Consider the following 23,957-nt stretch of genomic DNA (forward strand, 5'->3'; position numbering starts at 1 on the left):
ACTGTTTCCCCATGGTGAACACACACAGCTGATTTCGCGGCAATCCTCGCGAGTCTTGGGACGGTTTTTAACATTTGCGATTTCACCCTTCTAACTTCACACAAATTTTGTTTTGAGATGGCACAAAGCCGAGAAAAGAAGATGGTCGAACTGGCGTTGAAAAGAAAATACCCGTGAGAATGGTAAGTAACAGTGACAGATTAAACATTAAGAGGCTAGGCTATCAACAATATCAAGCACTTGTCAGCTGCCAGGGCGGGACTTCCTCCCTCAGAGGTCCATTCAGATAGCATCATGCTAATTAACACAGGCAATGTTTTAAATAGCTTTGCTTACCTGCCCCTGATCCTCCCTGCTCCCTAGCTGTAACTTTATCCTCTGTAACTTCACATCATCGCCGATCCATGTCATCATTTTTGTTGATCATGTCACAAAGTTATAATCCAACCAGCGGTGGAAAAAATATTCAATAACTAGAAAAAGCACTCGGTGAGCACTAACCTCTTGTCAAGGTAGCCTATATGGTCACTGAGGCAATACTAATTCCAAATGTCCCGTGTTCTGGATCACCACCAAAATGTAAGTCATCTGGTCCTTATAACCATACCCATGTTGTCCGAAAATGTCATCCAAATCCGTACAGTTACTTTTCGAATTATTTTTTACTACGAACAACAGACAGAAAACAGCACCAAAAGATAACCTTTGGCCGGAGGTAAAACTTCTAAAGACATCAGGCTATCCCTAACATCCAAGCAGCCACCGTGATCTTTCTTCGCTCTTATTAGGCTAAACTTACATGAACGGCGTCTTCTTTTTTTCATAGGCTAAGTTAATCATTCAATGGCGTTGTTTTGTCCAGCAGGAGAATATAACTGTCCATAAACACAGCTATCAGTGTAACACACTGTTCAACTTAAACACACACTCTCTTCACAGCCACGCTGGTTTTGAAGACTATGTCCGCTGTTTTTAGAGCAGTTAGCGAGTTGTGAGCAAAACGTGACATCTTTCACTTTAGTAAGCATCCATGCTTTCAACAAAAAACCAAACTTTGCAGGTATTTACGCCCCCTCCCTCTCCCCCTTAGCTCTCAGACTCAAAACACATTGGTTCCTGTTCCTAAGCATTTATTCAGCACGGCTTCCTTTCTTCTGAATATAAGAAAATTATATGTTTAATTTGGATTTCCCCTAAATTATATTTAAAATGTTGTCCCTCTGCATGACTGCAAGCTTCTATGTTTTATCCTATTATTGTAGGCCTTATGTAAATATGAAGCCAGGTTGCGTTTTTGTGTGTTGGCTTTATTTCGTTCTTCACCTTTGTGATTGAGTGGTCCAAATATTAATTTATTATTGTGTTAGCCTAATTCATGCATTATTTTGTCAAAACATGTTTGCAATCCATATATAGATATATATATATAGTAATATATATAATAGTATATGTAGATATGTACAGTCGTGGCCAAAAGTTTTGAGAATTTACATAATATTAGTTTTCAAAAAGTTTTGCTGCTAAACTGCTTTTAGATCTTTGTTTGCAGTTTGTTTCTGGTGGTGATGTACTGAAATATAATTAAACAATCACTGGTGGAGCTCATACGTTTCAAAGGCTTTGTATCGACAATTACATGACATTTGTATGCAAAGAGTCAGTATTTGCAGTGTTTGGCCCTTCTATTTTCAGGCGACCTCTGCAATTCGCAATGGTGCACTGGGCAGCCTTCTCAACTCAATCAACTTCTGGGGCCAAATCCTGACTTGATAGCAACCCTTCTTTCATAGAACTCCTTGGAGTTGGTCAGAATTAGTGGGTTTTTGTTTGTCCAACCCGCCTCTTGAGGATTGACCACAAACGTTCTCAATGGGCATTAAGATCTGGGGAGTTTCCCAGACCCATGGACCCAAAATTTCAACATTCCTGGTCCCCGAGCCCCACTTAGTTGTTCACTTTTGCCTTAATGGCACGGTGCTCCATCGGCTGGAAAAATGCATGTGTTCTTCACACAAACTGTTGTTGGATTGTTGGAAAGAAGTTGCTGTTGGACGGTGTTTTTGGTACCATTCTTATTCATGGGCTGTGTTTGGTTTTTTGGGCAGAATTTGTGAGTGAGGGCCCACTTTCTTGGACGCCCTGAAGCCTTCTTTACAAGAATTGGAACCTCTTTCCCTTGAATTTCTTGATGAACCTATAAATTGTTGATTTAGGTGCAATCTTAGTAGCCACAATAATCCTTGCCTGTGAAGCCATTTTTATATGCAACGCAATGATACCTGCACACGTTTCTTTGCAGGTCACCATGGTTAACAATGGAAGAACAATGATTTTCAAGCATCACCCTCCTTTAACATGTCAAGTCCTGCCCATTCTAAACCCAATCAGCCTGACATAATGATGTCCAGCCTTGTGCTCGTCAACATTCTCACCTGAGTTAACAAGATGATTATTGAAAATGATCTCAGCAGGTCCTTTAATGACAGCAATGAAATGCAGTGGAAAGGTTTTTTTTTTTGGGATTAAGTTAATTTTTCATGGCAAAGAAGGACTATGCAATTAATCTGATCACTCTTCATAACATTCTGGAGTATTTGCAAAAGTTGCTATTATAAAAAACTTAAGCAGCAACTTTCCAATTTCCATTATTTATGGTATGTAATTCTCAAAACTTTTGGCCATGACTGTGTATATATATATATATATATATATATATAAATATATAATATATATATATATATATAGATATATATATGCATATATATATATATATATATGCATATTGCATATGTATGTGTATATATATACAGGTCCTTCTCAAAAGATTAGCATATTGTGATAAAAGTTCATTATTTTCCATAATGTAATGATAAAAATTAAACTTTCATATATTTTAGATTCATTGCACACCAACTGAAATATTTTCAGGTCTTTTATTGTTTTAATACCTGATGATTTTGGCATACAGCTCATGAAAACCCAAAAATTCCTATCTCAAAAATTTGCATATTTCATCCGAACCCAACCAATAAAAAAAGAAAAGTGTTTTTTTTTAATACAAAAAAAGTCAACCTTCAAATAATTGTGTTCAGTTATGCACTCAATACTTGGTCGGGAACTCCTTTTGCAGAAATGACTGCTTCAATGCGGCCGTGGCCATGGAGGCAATCAGCCTTTGGCACTGCTGAGGTGTTATGGAGGCCCAGGATGCTTCGATAGCGGCCTTAAGCTCATCCAGAAAGTGTTTGGGTCTTGCGTCTTCTCAACTTTCTCTTCACAATATCCCACAGATTCTCTATGGGGTTCAGGTCAGGAGAGTTGGCAGGCCAATTGAGCACAGTACTACCAATGGTCAGTAAACCATTTACCATGGGTTTTGGCACTGTGAGCAGGTGCCAGGTCGTGCTGAAAAACGAAAATCTTTATCTTCATGAAGCCTTTCAGCCAGATGGAAGCATGAAGTGCTCCAAAATCTCCTGATAGCTTAGCTGCATTGACCCCTGCCCTTGAATAAACACCAGTGGGACCCAACACCAGCAGCTGACATGGCACCCCAGACCATCACTGACTGTTGCGTACTTGACACTGGACTTCAGGCATTTTGGGCATTTCCTTCTCCCCAGTCTTCCTCCCCAGACTCTGGCACCTTGATTTCCGAATGACATGCAAAATTTGCTTTCATCCAAGATCCGAAAAAAGTACTTTGGACCACTGAGCAACAGTCCAGTGCTTTCTTCTCTGTAGCCCAGGTCAGGCGCTTCTGCCGCTGTTTCTGGTTCAAAAGCACACGCCTGTGCACGGTGGCTCTGGATGTTTGTACTACTCCAGACTCAGTCCCACTGCTTCCGCAGGTCCCCCAAGGTCCTGGAATCGGTCCTTCTCCTCCACAATCTTCCCTCAGGGTCCCCCGGTCACCTCTTCTCGTTGTGCAGCGTTTTTTGCCACACTTTTTCCTTCCCACAGACTTCCCACTGAGGTGCCTTGATACAGCACTCTAGGTACAGCCTATTCGTTCAGAAATTTCGTTCTGTGTCTTACCCTCTCGCTTGAGGGTGTCAATGATGGCCTTCTGGACAGCAGTCAGGTCGGCAGTCTTACCCCTGATTGCGGTTTTGAGTAATGAACCAGGCTGGGAGTAAAAGCCTCAGGAATCTTTTGCAGGTGTTAAGAGTTAATTAGTTGATTCAGATGATTAGGTTAATAGCTCGTTTAGAGAACCTTTTTTCATGATATGCTAATTTTTTTGAGATAGGAATTTTGGGGTTTTCATGAGCTGTATGCCAAAATCATCAGTATTAAAACAATAAAAGACCTGAAATATTTCAGTTGGTGTGCAATGACTCTAAAAATATATGAAAGTTTAATTTTATCATTACATTATGGAAAATAATGAAACTTTTATCACAATATGCTAATTTTTTGAGAAGGACCTGTATATGCATATGTATGTATGTATGTATATGTATGTCCATATAATAGGGATTTACATTCATGCCACTAATTTTCTCTCTTTTGCATTTAAGATACACATGTAGGTATTCCATCAAAGAGGCAGCAAGTCCTGCCCCCCACTGAAGAAATGGAGTGGACCATCCTGGACACTTTTCTGGATACCACCAAGTGTGGACAGCTTATACGATGACGTTACAGACCCAGATTATGTCCCAACCCATACGATGACACAGACTGAAGTGGAACTTGGAGACCCAGAGGAACAAGTTCAAGAGCCAGAACCACAGCCAGGGCCACAGCCTGAAGTGGATTCACGTCGACCACCAATGAGAGAGCCATGTGGTGCCAAATGTTGAAGAAAGTGTACAGACCATATTTCAGAGGAAAGACGGAGGGAGATATGGAGTCAATACTGGGAGATGACCTACACAGAAAGACGATCATGGATGTTTTACTCAATTACCTCAATGCCAACCAAAAGAACAACAACCAGCCCAGAAAGTCACCGTGGCTGCTCATTCATCTACCGGCTGCAAAACCAGAAAGGAGAGCCAAGACAGGTCTGCAAAATGTTTTTCCTGTCATCATTGGGCTATCACCCTAAAAATGACAGTCTGGTCATTTCCATGATGGGGAAGTCAAACACCAGGCCACTGGTTCCACCCAAGAACCAGAGAGGAAGGCAGGCTGCAGTCAACAAGATGAACGTGAAGACCCTTGATGACCACATTGAGTCCTTCCATCCTTGTGTGAGCCATTACAGACGGGAGCATGCCCCAAATTGACGGTACCTGCCAAGTGACATCACTATAAAAATGATGCATTCAGACTACCTGGATAAAGGAAACACATGCTCCTATGAAGCATACAGGAAGATTGTAAAAGACAAAAAATCAGCTTTGCCAAACTTGGGGAGGAGCAATGTGAGGACTGTTTGGAACATGCTGAACATGCGAACTGCGACACAGGGGCAATCTGAAAGCTCAGATTGCCCAGAGTGCCTAAGGTGGAACAAACATAAGCAGTCTGCCCTAGAGAGCCACCAAAGCTACCAGGCAGATGCAGTGAGGGACTGGCCGGACATGACATCAGTTCGGAGCGTGGACCTCCAGAAGGTGATAATGCTGCCACACATGCCAGGAGTCAAGTCAGCAGTATTTAATCGTCGCATCATGGCATACCACGAAACATTTGCCTCAGTGGGGAAAAAAAAAAACACCATCTCTGTATTGTGGCACGAGGGAATGGCTGGGCGAAGTGCAGCGGAAATGACATCAGCTAACACAACTGCATTGGAGAAGGAGCGGGATGTATGCCACAGCATATTCTGGGTGGACAACTGCAGTGCACAGAATAAGAACTGGTGCCTTCTATCCTCACTCGTCACTCTTGTGAACAGTGACACCAATTTCACAGGAGGACATCACACTAAAGTTTTTTTGAGAGGGGACACACGTTCATGAGTGCAGACAGTTTCCACCATGGTGTCGAGCAGCAAATGAGGAGCCGTCCAGGTGGTGTTTGGTCTACGACTTCGAGGACTTTGTGAGTGTTGTGGCAAGCTCCAACTCCAGGAAGGTGGATGTTGTCAAATTGGAGAATGCCAATGTGCTAGATTGGAGGGATGGCCACTCCACACCGTCAAGGTCAAGAAAGCGCAAGCACCAAAGCTCAGGGAGATGGCAGATATACAGGTGCGGCATGGCTCCAAGAGCCTCTTTTACAAACTATCCCATACGGAGATGAATGAATTTATGGAATTGGACTTCCTAATTAAAAAATTCTCGCTGAAGGTGCCCACTCTTTTGCGACCACAGAATAGAGGGGTTGAGGAGGTCAAGAAGAGAGACATAATCTGTAATCTTTGTCTCTCATGCCACCAAACAGGAGGGTGTTTCTGGTATTCCCTGCCTGTGAGCAATGTTGTGGAGGATGAGGAGTAATAACCATATGAAATGTGGTGTTCATGTTCACCAATTAATTTGATTTCTATTATTATTACCATTATTTATATATATAATATATATATATATATATATATATATATATAATATATATATATGTGTGTGTGTGTATATATTATATATATATATATATATATATATATATATATATATATATATGAAGAGTTCATGATGCAAAAGCCTCTAAACGCCACCTCCGTCTAAAAATGAGATAATGACATTGAGTGAAAGCTATCTGCACATAGTACACGTTCAACAAATATGTTTGCTTCAAATCCTCTATATCTCAGCCTCAGCCCATTCAGAAATATCAGTTTGTTGGCAAAAGCCGCTAGACGCCACTTCCCTTTGGCAGCAAAAGCCGCTACGTCCCAAGAACCAATCAGAAGGCGCAAATCAATACAGGCGGTTTCAATATAGTGGCGCGCTGAGGAGACGGCTGAGGAAATTGTTTTGGTTTTAGAATCAGATTCAGATATATTTTTAAGATGGAGTACGATGAAATGGATGAGCCTGTCCTACTGACATCAAAAGGCAAAAGAAAACATTGTTTACCTCAAAACTCTTCATGTTACAAGGCAAAAGAGAAACGATACAGTGGAAATGGCTTGGTCGCAAGTGTAGCACTCAATGACAACACTTACACTTCAAGTCCTGATACTTTGAAGGAATCTGATTTATATTACATCAAACAACAGCTCTATTTCACCAACTACAAAGTCAAACAAGATGCCATTCTTCTGTCTCATATGGATGCTATGCCATGTAAACGGAGGAGACAACAAGTGGAGGCTGAAGAGAAGAGAAGACAAAGAGATGTATCGATCAAGTATGCCATTTTAAAAGAAGATAAAACAAAAGTTCCCGTCTGCCATGCTTCATCCCTGAGCATTTTCTGTAAGTACAAAGATTTCCTCATCACAAGTTTATATTTTTTTTCCCCCTATTTTTGCATTAGTGCCTTTAGTATTTATATTATTTTTAGTGTTTTATTTATTTTTCTAATTTTTGTTTTACGTCGTCAAAGCCATGTTTATCCAATTATCTTCCTCTAGTACGTGCTCAGTAACGTTACACAGGCTATTTTTCAGCAGTTATTCTATGGTAATGCCTCTCTCTGCGGTATTAAAGGACATATATATTATTTAAAATATTACCAGTAATGGTCATAGGCTACCTAAATCTGTTAAAAACAATATCAGAATCAGAAAGAGCTTTATTGCCAAGTATGTTTACACATACAAGGAATTTGTTCTGGTGACAAAAGCTTCCAGTAAACAGAGACAACAACAACACACAGATAATGAAAAATAAAAATAAGTAAATAAAAATACAAACACACATAAAATACATATATAAAAAAAAAAAAAAAAAAAAAATTAGACAGGTGAGCTATAGATGGAATAAGGTATAAGGATGGACTAAGATGGGTGGTATCAAAGAAATATAAGTGACATTGCACATAGTATTATTGCACAATGGGGAGAGCATTTAATATGAGTAGACCTTTGCAAAAAAATTATAATAAACTGTATAACTGTTGTCAATTCATGTTTTTAAATTGTGTGTAATATGGGTAATATGCCTGCATGATTGGTTTCATGTTTATTTTCCATTTTAGGTGTCAAGAAAGACAGAGTTCAAAGTATTGCAAAGTACTGGCTTGAGAACGGCAAAGCACGTCCCGAAAATCGTGGTGGTCCCAGGGAAACTGAAGAGCAAACTGCAAAGAAGGACATAGTTCGAAAGCACATACAGTCTTTTAATTGTAGAGCAAGCCACTATGCCCGCCGTGGTGCACCTGGGAGAAAGTTCCTGCCGAGTGACTTGAGTGTGGGAAAAATGCATCAGATGTTTCTTGAGCAGAATCATCAACAAGTTTCCTACTCACTATACTGGAGCATCTTTGTGTATGACTTCAACCTGGCTTTTGGTCATCCTGCCAAAGATGTGTGCTCTTCGTGTGTCAAATTCCGCATTGCAATCAATGATCCTGATCTGACTGCAGAAGAGAAGCGGAACAAGATTCTTCTTTACACACTTCACCGTCGCCGAGCTCGTCAGTTTTATGACACACTTAATGACGTGGGTGATACATTCACTGTCTGCTTAGACATAATGGAGAACCTGGTCCTTCCTAGGTTTGCCATCTGTCAAACGTATTACTTACGGCAGGTATACTTTTATGTATTCGGTGTGGTCCGTCACCGTGGCAGAGGAGAACCCCAGAGTCGGCATGAGATAAATCTGTACACCTGGCTGGAATATGAGAACTCAAAGGATAGTAACATTGTCACCTCAGCTCTACATCACTACTTCACCTCACTGGCTAGTGTTGATCTGCGCCAGTGTCAGAGCCTCCGCCTGTTTCTCAGACTCTTGCTACGGCCAGAATAAAAACATTAATGTTCTGTCAATGTTGTTTGCCATGCGTTCTCAGCTGTACCCTCAGCTCAACATCACTTACTTCTTTCCTATACAAGGGCAAAGTTTCCTTCTGGCTGACAGTGTTTGGAAGGATTGAGTAAGATATCTGGAAGCATACAACTATTCTGTTGCTGGAAGAGTATAATAACATTTTGCAAAAGCATGGCACTGTCTATCAATATGGAAAGGACTGGCAGTGCTATGACTTCAAAGAAGCAGCAGCCAGGTTCACAACAACACAGAGATCATTCAAAATAAGTGAAGCAAGAGTGCTGCAAATCTCTGGAGATAAGCTGGGGCTTAAGCCTGCGTTTGCTGGTGAATTTTGCCAGCACTCTTTGCTGAAGCGGGGTAAGAAGTGGTTTCAGTTCAAGCCAGCTCTTCTTCCGGATGTGAACTGCGTCAAGGAAGCAAAGAGGACTGATGTCTTGAAGCTGCTGGGTGAGTTAGGAGCACCAAAAGCTGTACAAGAGTTTTATGAAAACATCCTGGCAAGTGATGGTGGCAAGGACATTGAACAAGACCTTGAGGATGAAATGAATGACAGCATCTAAAAGTGTCTGAGAGATGTCCTCTTTTTGCACAGTACTGTCTTGTGTTTTATTTGCTTGTGTAAGCTATTGTAAGATATTTGTAATTAACAAAGTGGTCTGTTCCTATTGTTATTTATTGTTATCTTAATGTCGCTTTACATTTAATGATTATATTATTATTTTATTACATTAAATTATTAATTTACACTACTTAAGTCTTATAAGCTTCTTATACAAAATGCCACAGATATTGATGTTTAAGAATGTTGCTCGTGTTCTACTTGATTATACAATAAACTATTTGAATCGGATAAGCTTTTTTATACTAGTTGCACATAGCACGTTATGCTATTGGTGGGGCATTGGGAAATATTTATGTTTTTATTTTAGACTGTTATTTTACACTTCAAAAAAAAGAAATTACAACATGAAAGAAGAATAACACTACACAATTATAAAGCAGAAATCTATGAATTCCAAAGGTGTAACTTTATTTAAAGATTTTAAATAATGCAATAAAAAAGCCCATTTACCCAGTTTAATGGCTGCATCCTGAAGTCTTCTTGCTTTGTGGAAGCTGTTTTAGTCCCACAACCCACAGAAGTCATCTTTTGAATCTATAATACAATTTTTTAAAAAATCATAACGGAGTAATGTACAAATTGTTTGTTTACATCACCTGAGGCTGAAGCAAGAATGCAGCCATTTCTTTTCTGAGTTTCTGGATGGATTTATGTCAACCGGCATCAGGACCAATTTCTGGGAATTGTAAAACACTGTTTTTGGTTTGCCATCTATAGGATTTAAGAAATAAACATTAAAACGTTCAAAAAAATGCAGTACATACCAGCACATAAAACAATTTCTAACACAAGGAATTTCTTAACAGTTAAGCAAAAAGTTTCCTTCGCTTCCCTTCCCTTCATAATACCTCCATCACAAACACCCCCACAACTGGTGCCATCCTTTTGGAATGTGTGGGTTATTGAGCCAGTCTGCCATTTAATCCCTGTCCCATTCCTCTTTTCCAAGCATGTTTCGTCTCATTTTGAAGTATTCTCTAAAAAGAAAAAGAAAAAAACAGATTCATAAATACTGGTCATAGCCATAATCATTCAATACCATTTGAAATGTAACGTGATGCATTACTGGAATTTCTGGGGCAGCTTGTCTTGAAATTTCAAGGTCATCTCTCATAGGATCCATGACAAATATTTTTCCAGACAAGGTATGAAGTTACTGGCCAGAAAAGGAAAACAAAATATGTTAATGTGTGACTTGTTTTTTAGTATTTAAAATTGATTGTGTGTGTGAACAATGGTTAATCAATAATAAAGTATAAGGTGAATGCATGCTTTCATTCATACAGATTTCAAATCTAATACTGTGCATAGTCTTATGTTAATACTCACCACAAATTTGCCAGTGATTCCTGATTGGAAATTGATCCATCATAAGATTCGAAGTTCACCTGTGAAAAACATACACTAATTAAGCACCTTGCACTACTGTACACCTTTTAAAAAAAACATTGCAGTGCACACTTACGGTGCAGTGTAAATAACCCATTTAAATTAAAAATTACTGCCATGTTTAAGAAAATTTCAATGTGAAAATGAACTCACCTTTGACAACACCCTGTCAAGCCATCTGATGAATAAGTGCCGTGCAGAATTACGTCTGTCACATAGTGATTCCAGTAGGAACAGATGTGCAGTCTTCTTGTGTTTCTGTAGCACTGGCCACATGTAACATTCCATGGCCTGAAGCATTACATTAACAACAGTAACAAAAAAAGTTTATATAAACTGAGAAGCTATAACCATCAAATTTACAGATTTTTTTAATCCACAGAATGTTCAAATTAGCCTTTATTTAAATTCGCACATTGTCAAAAATTAATTATTCCTTTCCTTCCTTTATTTCTCCTGGTTACCTCTTACTCCTATGACCCAGAGGTTATGACCTGGATGATTGTGGTATTAAACTGTCAACTCTTGAAAAGTTTCTACTGTCACAGACCTACCTTGCCATTTAACAGTTCGTGGGGCCTTAGTGTTGTGAAGTCTGCATGTCTCAGAGTGTATGTTGCTTTGAACACTGACACGACCATCTCCGTTTCTGGACATTTCCACAAAAACTCCAGCTATAAAATTAGTAGAATTACGTTATTTCTAAAATAACATTCATATCTAAAAAAATGTATTTGGATTAATGTGATTGTTGTCGCATGACTTACCTGTTCAGATACAGTCATGTCACATAATTTCCTGTCTTTGGGCAGGTTACTGTCTGTTGTTTCATCCTTCTTGGATGGAGTTGCTTTCAAAGACAACTTTATTAACCGTCCACACCAGCCTCACACAGCAAATACAACCCACTTCTCCTCACCAAATACCACCACAATCATTTTCCCCATTAAACTCACATTAATCCCACGTCCCGACGATTGATTCCAGCCCAGGTTTCCGGGTTCAGTCCAGCAAAGACCCACTGTCTTCATTTGGCCCGTCATCTGCGCCTCACAAGGAGGTTCTCTGTGAATAACTGTGATTAAAAAATATGTGCTCTCTGTAGTCTTCCTTGCGCTTAGGAGATGCATACATTCTCTGAATGCCTATTCTGCCGGTCCACGTGAATCCACGTTTTCTTTTTTTGTGTGAACGAGGCACATTGAATTTTTTTACAATGCCCCGGGTAAACCAACATTACCCGTGTTTTGCCGGAATCGCACTGTGGGGAAAGGGGCTTGTACATTGAGGCAATTTGGTATTCTGCCTCTGTTTTCGGTTTTGGAGAATAATTTTGTACAAATTGCCAACTGACTTGGCAATGGGTATCACTTGTCTTGTGTGTCCGGTGTTCTCCTTGTCTGATGCATGTTTCCTCAAATCTTCTAAAAGGGCACCGCTCCACAATGGGTAGATTCCCATATAATTATTCATTAGTACAGTGGGGACTTCTGGACAGTGGTAAGCATTCCTGTTATCTTCATCTCCATCTTCCTCAGAATCTACTGTGCATTTTACTTACTCATAGATCTTTTTGAACAGCCTTGAATATGGAGATCGGCCCACAATTGTATTGGCTGACTTTCTTTCTTCTTCTTCATTTTCTCACTTGTCAGTGTATTCTTCATCTGCAGTGTCTTCTATGTCTTCTTGTTTGTGTCTAATCAGGCCATCAAGAAACTGACGCCTGTTACTGACTGTTGCACTCTCATGGCTGGCCAGGAGCACAACACAAAAGTGCTTGAAGATTTCACTTGCTGCCTCCATATTTACTGTGTTTTGAAGCCTGGCAAACACAAATGTGCAGAACTCTTTTAGTCCTTTGTCATCAGTCTTCTTGCCAATGCTGACACTGACAGCCTTGATGATGTGGGCAGAACAGAGACAAAAAACAAAAACCCCTTATATCCTCCCACCACTACTTCTTCATCACAAAAACTGTATATCCAGTCCACCAATCCAGGTACTCCAAAACACTTTCTATATAAAACAAAAAAAAACAGCTTGCATTAAAGCCCATCTGTAGTCTGTTTCTACCTTTTGAACTTTGAGCCTGGTGCACTTTGTCAGTTTCAGCTGAAACTGCATAAGCCAAAATGTCAGTGGGTGGTATACTGTGTTCATTGCTCAGCATTTCACACACTGGAAGAGGCAGAGCATCTCTGCCTCTTCCAGGCTAAGTGAGTGCATAATACAGCACTCCTTTGCTTTGCTCTGGGATCTTTGATACCACACCTCCTGTAGCATCAAGGTATAATGACACATGTCTTTTTTCCCCAAGGTGTTGAACCAGGATGCTGAGGCCTACTTCAGTATAAAGGTGAGTGCCAAATGGGTTCACTTGGAAGTGCTGAATGTAGCCAGGCATGTCATAGAAGTTGCTGTCACACACTTTAATGATACACTGTGTTCGCTGCATCTCCATAAGCACATTTTCACATTTTCATTCTTTACTTCAGCGGCAATAGCCTTTAGTATGTTTTTCACTAGTTCACGCTTACATATTATTAGCTGAGGTATGAAATGCGTATTTGGCGTGCTGTCCAGGGAAGGGCTCCAAGCTTGGGAATGGCCCGAACCTAGAGTACCCCCCACAAAGCAATTGGACAAAGGACAGCCGCCAGATTAAGAAGGCCCCCCCAAAAAATAGCATCGTGAGTACTGGCGGGGGCTAATTTTTTATTTTCCTGAGAAGTCAGCTGGTTGGCAGCCCGGAAGAGCCTACTTACTCCGGTGGGAGCGGCTTAAGCGTTGGAAGGGTAGGCCCTACTGGCTGCTGGTACTAGACTACGTGTTTTGGGGCGCCGGTCGGTAGGGCTCGAGCCGATGCTCAATGGGAGCTCACAGCGTTGGAACGGGTGAGCCCTACCGGCCGATAAGGAGGAGCAGCGTGATTGTATAGCCCGACCGGGAGGGCCCGAGTTGCCTCGACTGGAATAGGTCACGGTGTCGGCGTACGGGCCCTACAGGCTGACGAGCCCCTCCTATTCAGTGAGCATAAAACGGGTAAGCCTCAACGACCGTAGGATGGAAAAGGTGGTTTGTGTGGCCGTGAGGGGGTGTCTGATACTCGTGGCATCGGACGGCTTGCATATTGGTAGATCGGTTTAGCGACTGAAAAACTTGGTTGTCTGGCCAGGAGGCTCTCGCCAGCATCCGATGGGAGCACACGCATCGAACGGGTAAGCCTCGCTGGCCGACGGATGGAAAAGGTAAGGTTGTCTAGCCAGGAGGCTCTCACTGACGTCCGACAGGAGCTCAGCTCCCGGCATTGAACAGGTAAGCCTCTCTGGCTGAAGGACGGAAAAGGTTGTCTAGCCGGGAGGCTCTCACCTACATCTGATGGGAGCTCCAACTCCATGCATCGAACGGGTAAGCCTTGCTGGCCGAAAGACGGAAAATGTTAGGTTGTCTAACCGGGAGGCTTTCACAAACATCCGATGGGAGCTCCAACTCCGGCATCTAATGAGTAAACCTCTCCGGCCGTAAGACGCAAGAGCAATGTAGAGTAGCCGGCGGCTCTCACCTACGTCCAAAGGGAGCTCCCACTCCTTGCATCGAACGGGTAAGCCTTGCTGGCCGCAGAATGGAAAAGGTAAGGTTGTCTAGCCAGGAGGCTCTATTTGGCATTCTATGGGAGCTCGAGCTCCTGGCATCAAATAGGTAAGCCTCACTGACCATAGAATAGAAAAGGTAATGTTATATCAGAGTTTAATACATGCGATGCCCGAGATACCCGATAATTGCAGGACACAAGATGGGTAAGTCTCTCCGACCATGAGAGGGGAAAGTTAAGGTTGTTTAGGTGTGAAGCTCTCGGCGGGAGCTTGATACTTACGGTGTCTGATGGGTACGCTTCGACGATCGAAAGGAATTTTTTTTACATTTTTTTTCTTTTTTTATATTTTTTGGTGGCCTGTGAGGGTTTGGTGGGCTTCCTTTATGTAGAACTGGTTAGTTCTGATACAGCTTTGGTACGCTTCTGAAGACCATCTTCCAAGAGTTTTGATCTGCTGCTTGGAGAGACCTTTTTGGCCTGCTGAAGTTGCTGCCCCGATGCGAAAGGAATGGGTGGAGAAATTTATTGCCGAGATACCCGATAATTGCAGGACACATTTGAGGTGTTTTTGGAACCAGAATCGAATGACTGCTTTTTTATAGTCGTCGATGAATAGTGGTTCTTGCGGGGATTTTGCCTGAGAATTCCTAAGGTATAGTAATTAAAACATAATTGGAAAGGCTAGATTGAAAATACAAAAAAAAAAACACACACAAAATTACCCTCCCTGTGCTTTGTCTGAATAAAAAAGCTATATTAAAAAGTCGATTATTCATCGTCGAGTACAGTTAAGTCTGATACAGTAGGGTTGATTTTTGGATTGAAATTTGAAGAAATTGTGAGCTCTGAGCACCTAAGAAAAACGAAAAATGCTAGGATGAACATGGCGTCGAGCGTGTGGGCTATGCTAAGGGGTTGGTAATTTGTGCGGAGGGTGTGAATACATTTTGTCAGGATATCTAGCGTTATGGGTTGTCTGATGTCGGGATGGGTGGGCTGGGATCACTGGATCCCTTTGATCAAGAGGGAGGTTTGCGAATTATTTATTTCGGGAGAGGGAGCATCGAACATCAGTTTGTGAAAAAACTGGACACCGCTCAGGTAGCTTTTAATAGAACCGACTTGGAGACCCTTAACGCCGTTAAGAAACGAAATGAAAGAGGTGATAGGGAGTAGGGAAAAATCCGGGAACGGAGTGTTATAAGTGAGGTGAAATGCCTTAAAGCATCGCCACACAGTCATGTATGACTGGAGGGTTCTGGGAGCAACTGCCTGGAGAATAGTGTCGAGCGACGCTTCGAGGAGTGGTTTTAGAGGGTGGGTTACGGGAATATTAATTCCGAATAGTGAGGAACCGGAGTGGAGAATTGGTCCACCTCTGGAGCCAGCATCCTGAATTTCTGAAACAGAAAACGAGACAAGGAGTCAGCGATTTGGTTTTCTGAACCTGGAACGTGCTTCACGATTATTATAAATTCGTCACATGCTGCAATCCATATTAGACGTCTAAGGAGAGGCATGAGGGCGGGACAGTGAGAACGGCCTTTGTTAATGCACTGAACAACTGTTTCGTTGTCGCAGTGCACTAAGATGCTTTTAGACGCCCATTCGTTCCCCCACAGGAAGGCTGCTACTACGAGGGGGTAGAGCTCAAAAAGAGCTGAGTCCTGCATCTGGGGGGGCCATGTGGACGCGAACCAACGTCCTTGGTAGAAACCAATTGAGGGAGCTGTATGTTGATGGGAGAAGAAACTAGTTTGTTATAGAAAAGTGAAAGGCTGTTCCATTGTCTAAGGAACATTATCCATAATTTAAGTTCATCACGGCATGTGTGGGATAAGGGAATGAGGTCCTCGAGCGTGTGAACTGAAGATGCTAGTGCTAGGAGGTGCGCAATGAAGGGGCGTCCTTGTGGAATAATGCGCATTGCAAAATTTAAGTGCCCAAGCAGAGAAAGGAGTTCGCGTTTAGAACAGCTTGGGCTGCCGAGGAGGGTGGAGGAGATGAGGATTATTCTATCAATCTTCTCCTTGGGCAGGGAGATGGGAATTTAGCAGAGTCTAGGTTAATACAGAGGAACTCGATGGATGTAGTGGGACCCATGGTTTTTTCCTGAGCTATGGGGATCCCAAGATTGGAAAAAACTTTTTGGTCTGTGAGGATATGAGCGCCTGGGATTGCCTTGGGAGATGAAATGACCAGAAAATCGTCTAGGAGGTGGATAATATGTGGAATTGCATAATTATTGGACAATATCCGGCAAACGGCTTCAGATAGCATATCGAAAATTTTGGGGCTGCTTCGGTATCCGAAGGTTAACCAGACGGCGAAATAGTATTTCCCAAGCCATCGTATCCCGAACTGGTGCCAAAAGTCCGGATGAATAGGCATCACTTTGAAGGCAGAAGTGATGTCTATTTTTGTAAGCCAGGCTCCTTGGCCCGCTATTTTAATCAGTTCAACTGCCTGATCTATGTCTTGGTACTTGAGAGAAAATTCATTGAGAGGGATCAAGCTATTAATGCTTGAGACCTGTGGATTTGTGTGGTGATGACAGATCCACTATTAAGTGTTTCTTACCTGAAAATTTCCTAGTAGCCACTCCAATTGGGCTGACTCTAAACGTTTTGAGGGGGGGGGGGGGTATTAAAAGGCCCGATCATGAAGCCTGACTCAACTGACCTGCAAACTGCGCAGGAAATGCTCCTGCAGCCTAAAAATACCCGACTGTGAAGGTCTGGGTCGAGTGCTCCCCAGTAAGGGCACTGGGTTCCACTGGGTGACTCGAACTGCACATTTGGCGAAAAAAAGCTTGTGGTAAGTATAAAAGTGGCCCCCTCCATAGGACAACGCGAGCGATGTCGTCGGCAATGATTGACAAGTAGTCATTGAATTTTGCGTCGCCTGTGGGGGAAGGCTGAACAGATTATCTCAGTGAAATGGTTAAAGCGATGGTGAATTTTTGGAAAAAAGATAGTAGTCGAGATTGAAAGGGGATTTTGTTTTTTTTTAACGTTACTGAGAAATCCCCGCAGTCGTCTATTTAATTTAGGAATGGGCAGGAGCAAAAGAAAAAACAAAAAATAGACATCCACACCCCCAACTACCAGGGCTCGGATGTTATGAGTCACTTGGGTAGGTTCGGAGGCGACATTGTTTGATAGGGCGGGCATTGGTGTAGCCGTGAAGAGTGAGTAAGGGGATTTCGCTTGGAGAAGAGTGGTGAAGGACTGGGGGTGGGGCTGTGTTGGACAGCGAGTGCGGCCAAGCGCTTGCTTGAGCCGCGGGCCCAGAGCTAGTAGGAGCGGGTGGCGGGGCTGTGTTTGGTGGCCAACTCGGCCAGGCGTATGCTTAAGCCGCGGGCCCAGAGCTGTATGGAGCAAGGGGTGGGGCTGTATTTTGTGGCCAGTTCGGCCAAGCACTTGCTTGAGCCACGAGCCCGAGGCTGGAAGGAGCGGGAGGCGGGGGGCAGTATTCAACGGCCAGTTCGGCCCAGCGCTGGCTTGAACCGCAGATCCCAGAGCAGTACGGCGCAAGCGGCAGGGCTGTATTTGGTGGCCAGGTCGACCAAGCGCTTGCCTGGGCTGCGGGGTCTGGATTTAAAGTTCTGTGCCGCGGGGCTGAGATCGGCGGTGAAGGCAGCCAAGTGCTTCCTTGAGCTACGGCCTCCTGTGTTGTGAAAATAGAAGCCGCGGTGAGAGGGTGGGCTGCGGCCGATGTCGCATGCACTTTTGCGGCGGCTAGATCCGGGGCGCGGCCCAGGCTTGCTGATGGCCTGTTGCCGCAGCTTGATAATTGCTGGGCTGCTAGGCCTTGTGCCAGAGGAGGAGTTACAGTGAGGCGTATCTGTAAGTTTCCCTTTCTTTTTACCCTTCAGAGAGGTTATTAGTTTGCGGATTTGTAGGTTATTAGTTTGTTTGCCAGATTTGTATACAAGTCATATAATTTCTGCTTTATTATTCAACTTGCTTGAAGGCTGGACATCGGATTTGGACAGTGCTTGCCTCAGACTCGACACCGTCCACTTTTCTTTTGGCGGGATCGTAGGCCTGACCGAGCGGTAAGAGGAAGCCGGGGAGTCGACCGGGGTTCTCGCGGAAGTGGCGAGGGTAGGCCTAGGCGTCTTGGGAGGCGAGTGGTTGCTCGTGCCGCACCGCGCCCTCTGGTTCATGGGTAGAAAACAGATAAACCACTCAAAATTCGTTTTCCCCTTGTGGGCGGTCATGACACGCCCCTTTCCACCGATTGGTCAACCAAATATGAGCCTGTGACGTCATCCTCAGTTTGTTCACCAAAATAATAGCCCTCTGCTGCTATATCAATATATCTTCTTTCTTCTGTGCAACTTATTATATTCATTTTATATTATATTCATATATATATATATATATTATATATCATATATTGTGCAATATTTATTTCAGAAATATTAAATCAGCACTCATGCTGTTTTAATTAGCTGTGCGTTGTTAATGGTGAAACTGTGCTACCCATAGAGGAGCAGATGAGAAGCACAGATAATTTTTTTTGTTTTTTTTAAAGGATAGCCTGTGGTAAATTTCAGTAATTATTTAGTCACTGAAGTCTGTTTTTAAGCTGTCATTGTGTTTTTAAAATGTAAGTGCCTCTACATCTGTAGACAGCCAAGAGCATGACATTGTTTTATAGGCTACTGCTCAGGTGAGGCTAACTTAAGCGAAAAAAATGAGACTAATAATTCACTCGGCGAGATAAAACATCTTATGCTACTGATTCTTTTGACGGGTATAATTTTCTCTTTCTCTGTCTTTCTACTATGTAGGTGATCCACTCCATGTCAGACTACTATTATTATTGGGCCCTGTAAATATGAAAGACTCCAAATCTTTTATAGAACCAGGGCCGTATCCGGGGTATCCGGGGTATCCGGGGCCCAATGCAGGTTGTTGCTGTGGGCCCCCTTGAAAACGCGTTCCGGAAGGAGGGACCCTGTCCCATCGGCCCTTAGAAATGTCACCATCTTTTGCCCTGCTAGCAACGACCATGTGTAGAACCATTGTCTGTCCCATCCCGTTTCAAATTATATTTATTTGAACCACTCTTTGAGCTTCTTTCTTTGTGTAAAGGGAATAGGAAAAAGTAGGGTACAATGGGGCTAAAGGCACCCACGGGGTAAAAGGCCTCTTTGATATTATTTTCATCTAAACCACTAGATGGCACAAAAAAGTGGCGTAGCACTTTCCAAAACATTTGTTTTTCAAGATGCACGTGTATACAGGTGCATTTCAATAAATTAGAATGTCACTTTAGAATTTTAAAGTTTTGGGTTACTGGTAAATATTTGTAAATGTTTGCAATTTATTTAAATAATTCTTATTTAAATAATGATATTTGTATGCGCTTCGATGTTATTTGTATGCTGTGAATTGACCGGAAATTCTGTGCACCTGTAATGTTGAAATTTGTCCCTTTGGGTGGCACCGTAGTTTGCACAAGGGAAGATGAACCTTCAAGGTGGCTGTCGGGTGCGATGATACGTAGCATTGTTTGAGCTTATATGGATTTTATCTGAGATTGTGTTTATACATGAATTTAAACAACTTGACGCCCGTTTTATGACGGGAAGAAAGGATTATTCCTATAATTGTTTTGCAATTCCTTGGTGAGCGCAGCGAGGTACGATATGTTTCATTCATAAATTGTTGCACATATGTATGCTTTATTTTGCTGTGTAATTAACGTTTGTCAATCTAAATGTTTGTGTACTTAATGACGCTTGTAACCGTGAGAACAAGTGTGTGAAATGATTGTTGTATGTATGTTTTCAATACAGTTTTCACGGTGCTAAGGTGATGATGAATTAAGGCTAAACGTCATGCCCGGTTTGAACGAACGAAATAAAGAACACCTTATGCATCAGTCGAGACTCTCTTCTTTGGATCCAAGGGCTGCTACAGTGGAAAAGTTAATTTTTTCAGTAATTCAACTCAAATTGTGAAACTTGTTTATTAAATAGAGTCAAAGCACACAGACTGAAGTAGTTTAAGTCTTTGGTTCTTTTGATTGTGATGATTTTGGCTCACATTTAACAAAAACCCACCAATTCACTATCTCAACAAATTAGAATACTTCATAAGACCGTAATAAAAAACTTTTTTTTAGTGATTGTTGGCCTCTGGAAAAAAGTTTTGTAAACCGCTCATTTACTGTACATGTACTCAATACTTTTGGAAAGGGCTCCTTTTGCGCTTTAATTACTGCCTCAATTCAGCATGGCATGGAGGTGATCAGTTTGTGGCACTGCTGAGGTGGCATGCGCGTAATTTGCAAGGGGGTTACGGGGGTCATGACCCCCTCAAAAATCAGATCCAGCTAATATAACCCCCCCCCGCCAATATCATCACAGTATCGTTCAGATTAAAATAAATCTGAAATATTCCGAATGAATACTTTGTTCCTTTTTTCATTTGCCAGCAAGAAAGATAGTATCATATTTTAAATAATCTGTAATAATCTTAACAATCAACCATCACTCCAAACCAATTTCTCTACCAAGTTTGTTCACTATTTTGAGCAGTCGCTGGGATGAATGGTTGGAGAAAGATGAAAAGCCGGGGAGGAGATGAAAAGGACACTGAAAGGCAGCCAGACAATGATTTTTCATTGTTGGTCGACACCAGCCAAAATCCTGACCAAACAGGAGGTACCCCTATTGCTAAGTTTGCTGTTACGTTAGACTCAGCGTTTTCTCAAGGGTGGGGTGCGGGCGTGGCCTACTGGGTGGGGAATAGAGACAGCGAAAAGGTTGGGGGGGCGAACAAACAACAGTTTTGTTGGCCAATGCTTTTTTTAAATTCCTTTATTTATTGACCAACAACTCAAAAACAAAACAAAAATACACATTTAAATGTAAGCCTTACTTTAACCTTTTGCACATGTAAGTTTAAAAGTTTTTCAAGGCGACCGTTATTTATCGTAGTAATCACACTTTATGGTTCCCATGGAGACGCATCATACATTGCTTGTCACACTGCAGCCACAATAGTGCTGAATGACTGATGATCTGCTTTTATTTCCTTTTTTATTCAAAATTTCACAAATTTTTTAGCTATAGCAGGATATAGCTGATATTTCGATTGTCAATATGTGCAAGTGGATGTGTTTTTTGTTGTTCCAAACACCTTATATATAAACCGATCGCGTTAGTTGAGCTGTATCGCAATGTATTTTAGTATATCTATCTTATAAAATACCAAAAAAAAATACATACATTATTAGGAATTTACCACCCTCCGGGTCAATTTGAGATTATTATTTTTTTTTTTTTTGTTTCTTTTTTGCATAGAGTTTTGCAAAGTGACAAAATGAATCAAAGCACAACTACCGTTCAACCTTAGTCCACACTTGTATATTTTCTGCAGTTTCTGAATTTGGATGTTAATCAGAGGCTAATGCAAGCACAATTTTTTTTTATCTACTTTTGAGTCTTATTTCATGCAAAGTGATAATATAATTGCACTGCCCTTTTTCCCTATTTGAAGTTTTTAATGTTTTATTTGATGTTAAGTTTTTAAAATGTGATGTTAATAAAAATACATCAACAGTTAAACTTAAAGCCTAGTTTATTAACATTTTGTTGGGGTGATTGGGGACAGGTGGGGTTCGGAACCCTGTTCCTACTTCCGAAGTGGGGAATGGCAGAAAAAGTTTGAGAAACACTGAGTTAGCTGATGATTTGTTTTGTTGACTGGAGTTGGCTGGCAAGATGTTTGTTTGCCAGTGTCCTATGAAGTAAAGCCAGAGGGTGCCAGGGACTGTGTAGAACCAATGTCTAGAGATGTCATCCATTGACAGCTAGCTGCTATAGGCTAGTTCAGAGGTTACGCCACTCCTTTTGAGCATGCACGCCTGTACTGTACACACATACAATAAATTGACTACATTTGTTGCACACTTGAAACAAAATGTCTTCAAAAGTATGTAGAAGGTGGTTACATTTATTTCCATTCCAGTAACTTCACACATTACATTTCCGTTTGCACTTGTAGGCTATGCTGCTTTAATTTCTTTGTTCCTACTATTTAGTTTATTTTCTTGAACTGCTATTTCTTATCCTGGACTGCCACCTACTGGATAGAAAAGGCAACAGCCTAGTAATTATGTGAATAAAAATCTACATGTTTAAATGGCCAAAAAAGGATAAATCATAGGTGGTATTCCACACATTACCTTGGTGTTAGGCTTGCCTACTCTGCACATGTCATTGAAAGTTTAAATTATAATGTGCTAAGAAGTGGGCAAAAGGTGTTTAAAATGCTTTCCAACTTTTTGCTGAGGGAACATGCATTCTCCAAAACTGATTAGGATATACCGCCTCTCTCAAACCATTTGAACATTAACTGAGATTTTTATATATATCAGGAAGAGGGAAATGGCCAAGGAGGCGATAAGAGAGAGACAGGTGACCAGAGAGAGAGAGAGAAGGAGGCGACAGAGGAGGTACAGAAATTGTAGAAGGAGAGAGAGAAGGAGGCAACAGAGGAGATACAGCAATTGAAGGAGAGAGAGAAGGTGGTGACAGAGGAGGTACAGCAATTGAAGAAGGAGAGAGAGGAGGTGACAGAGGAGGTACAGCAATTGAAGAAGGAGAAAGAGGAGGAGGCGACAGAGGGTCAGGTGACCAAAGTGAGGGAGAGAGAGCACAGAGACGGGCAGCGCAGGAGGTGCAGATGACCAGGTAAGAGACCTTAAACAAAATTGTGCATGCAAACATACACTGTCAGAACACTGACGTTCTGTGAACTGCGTGTGAGTGGTGTCAAGTACCTTATAAAACTCAACTCTGTAGTATTGCATAAGAGTTTTAGGACTGAAACCACTTGATTCTCCATTATAGCACTTGGGTGGTTGTCGAACTCTTGGCTTTGTTATGGGTTTTAAGTCTAAAGAATTCACAACTGTAGATGCCCTCTCAAAAAGTATTGACTTATCTTGACATTGACATTGCTCATTGTGCCTAGTATTTTGTTTTGAATGAGAGGATTTGTGTAAAGCAAGTAATTTGGTACCTGTGGTTTCCTCACAGAGGGTCACATGATGAGGGCAGCAGTCAGGCAAATGAGCAGGTGAGAACGCAACATAATTTAGCGGTGAAAAGTGATATTGATATGTACAATACATTCAATAGGATTGTTATTTCAGAGAGTAACACGTTTTCATGTCATGTTTAAACACAGGATATTGAGCCCCATGTCAGGGACCAGTCGAACACCGACAACAGGGACAGAGAGGGAATTTGATGTTTCAGACATCATCACCTGCACAGCCTGATCCTAAGTTTATGGTAGTGCAGAAGCGAGCTAACTGTGTGTTGTCTTTTCAACAAAAATGGTTCACAACTTTTCCTTGGTTGCATAACAGTGCCACTTTACAAGGGGTCATATGTTTTCACTGTCCCAAGGTTTTTTTTTTGCATCAGTCAACATTTGCAAGCAAGTGTAACCCTGCCTTTGTAAGTGTAGGCTTTAGAAAT

At 41.8% G+C, this 23,957-nt stretch overlaps 1 protein-coding gene across 1 annotated transcript; it reads left to right on the top strand.

Moving 5' to 3' along the window:
* The first annotated feature begins 6,904 nt into the window (after positions 1 to 6,904).
* On the top strand, positions 6,905 to 8,813 carry LOC122140931. Its single transcript, XM_042746434.1, has 2 exons — positions 6,905 to 7,313; positions 8,038 to 8,813. Exons 1-2 carry the CDS (start codon positions 6,905 to 6,907, stop codon positions 8,811 to 8,813), a joined length of 1,185 nt encoding a protein of 394 aa, XP_042602368.1.
* Positions 8,814 to 23,957: the final 15,144 nt, after the last annotated feature.

This window comes from Cyprinus carpio, chromosome A4 (genome assembly GCF_018340385.1).
Source record: "Cyprinus carpio isolate SPL01 chromosome A4, ASM1834038v1, whole genome shotgun sequence".
Taxonomy (NCBI): Eukaryota; Metazoa; Chordata; class Actinopteri; order Cypriniformes; family Cyprinidae; genus Cyprinus; species Cyprinus carpio.

Coding starts and splice junctions, on each gene's coding strand:
- LOC122140931 (XM_042746434.1), top strand. CDS start 6,905: ATGGAGTACGATGAAATGGATGAGCCTGTCCTACTGACATCAAAAGGC. Junction 7,314..8,037: donor TTCATCCCTGAGCATTTTCT/GTAAGTACAAAG, acceptor TTTCCATTTTAG/GTGTCAAGAAAGACAGAGTT.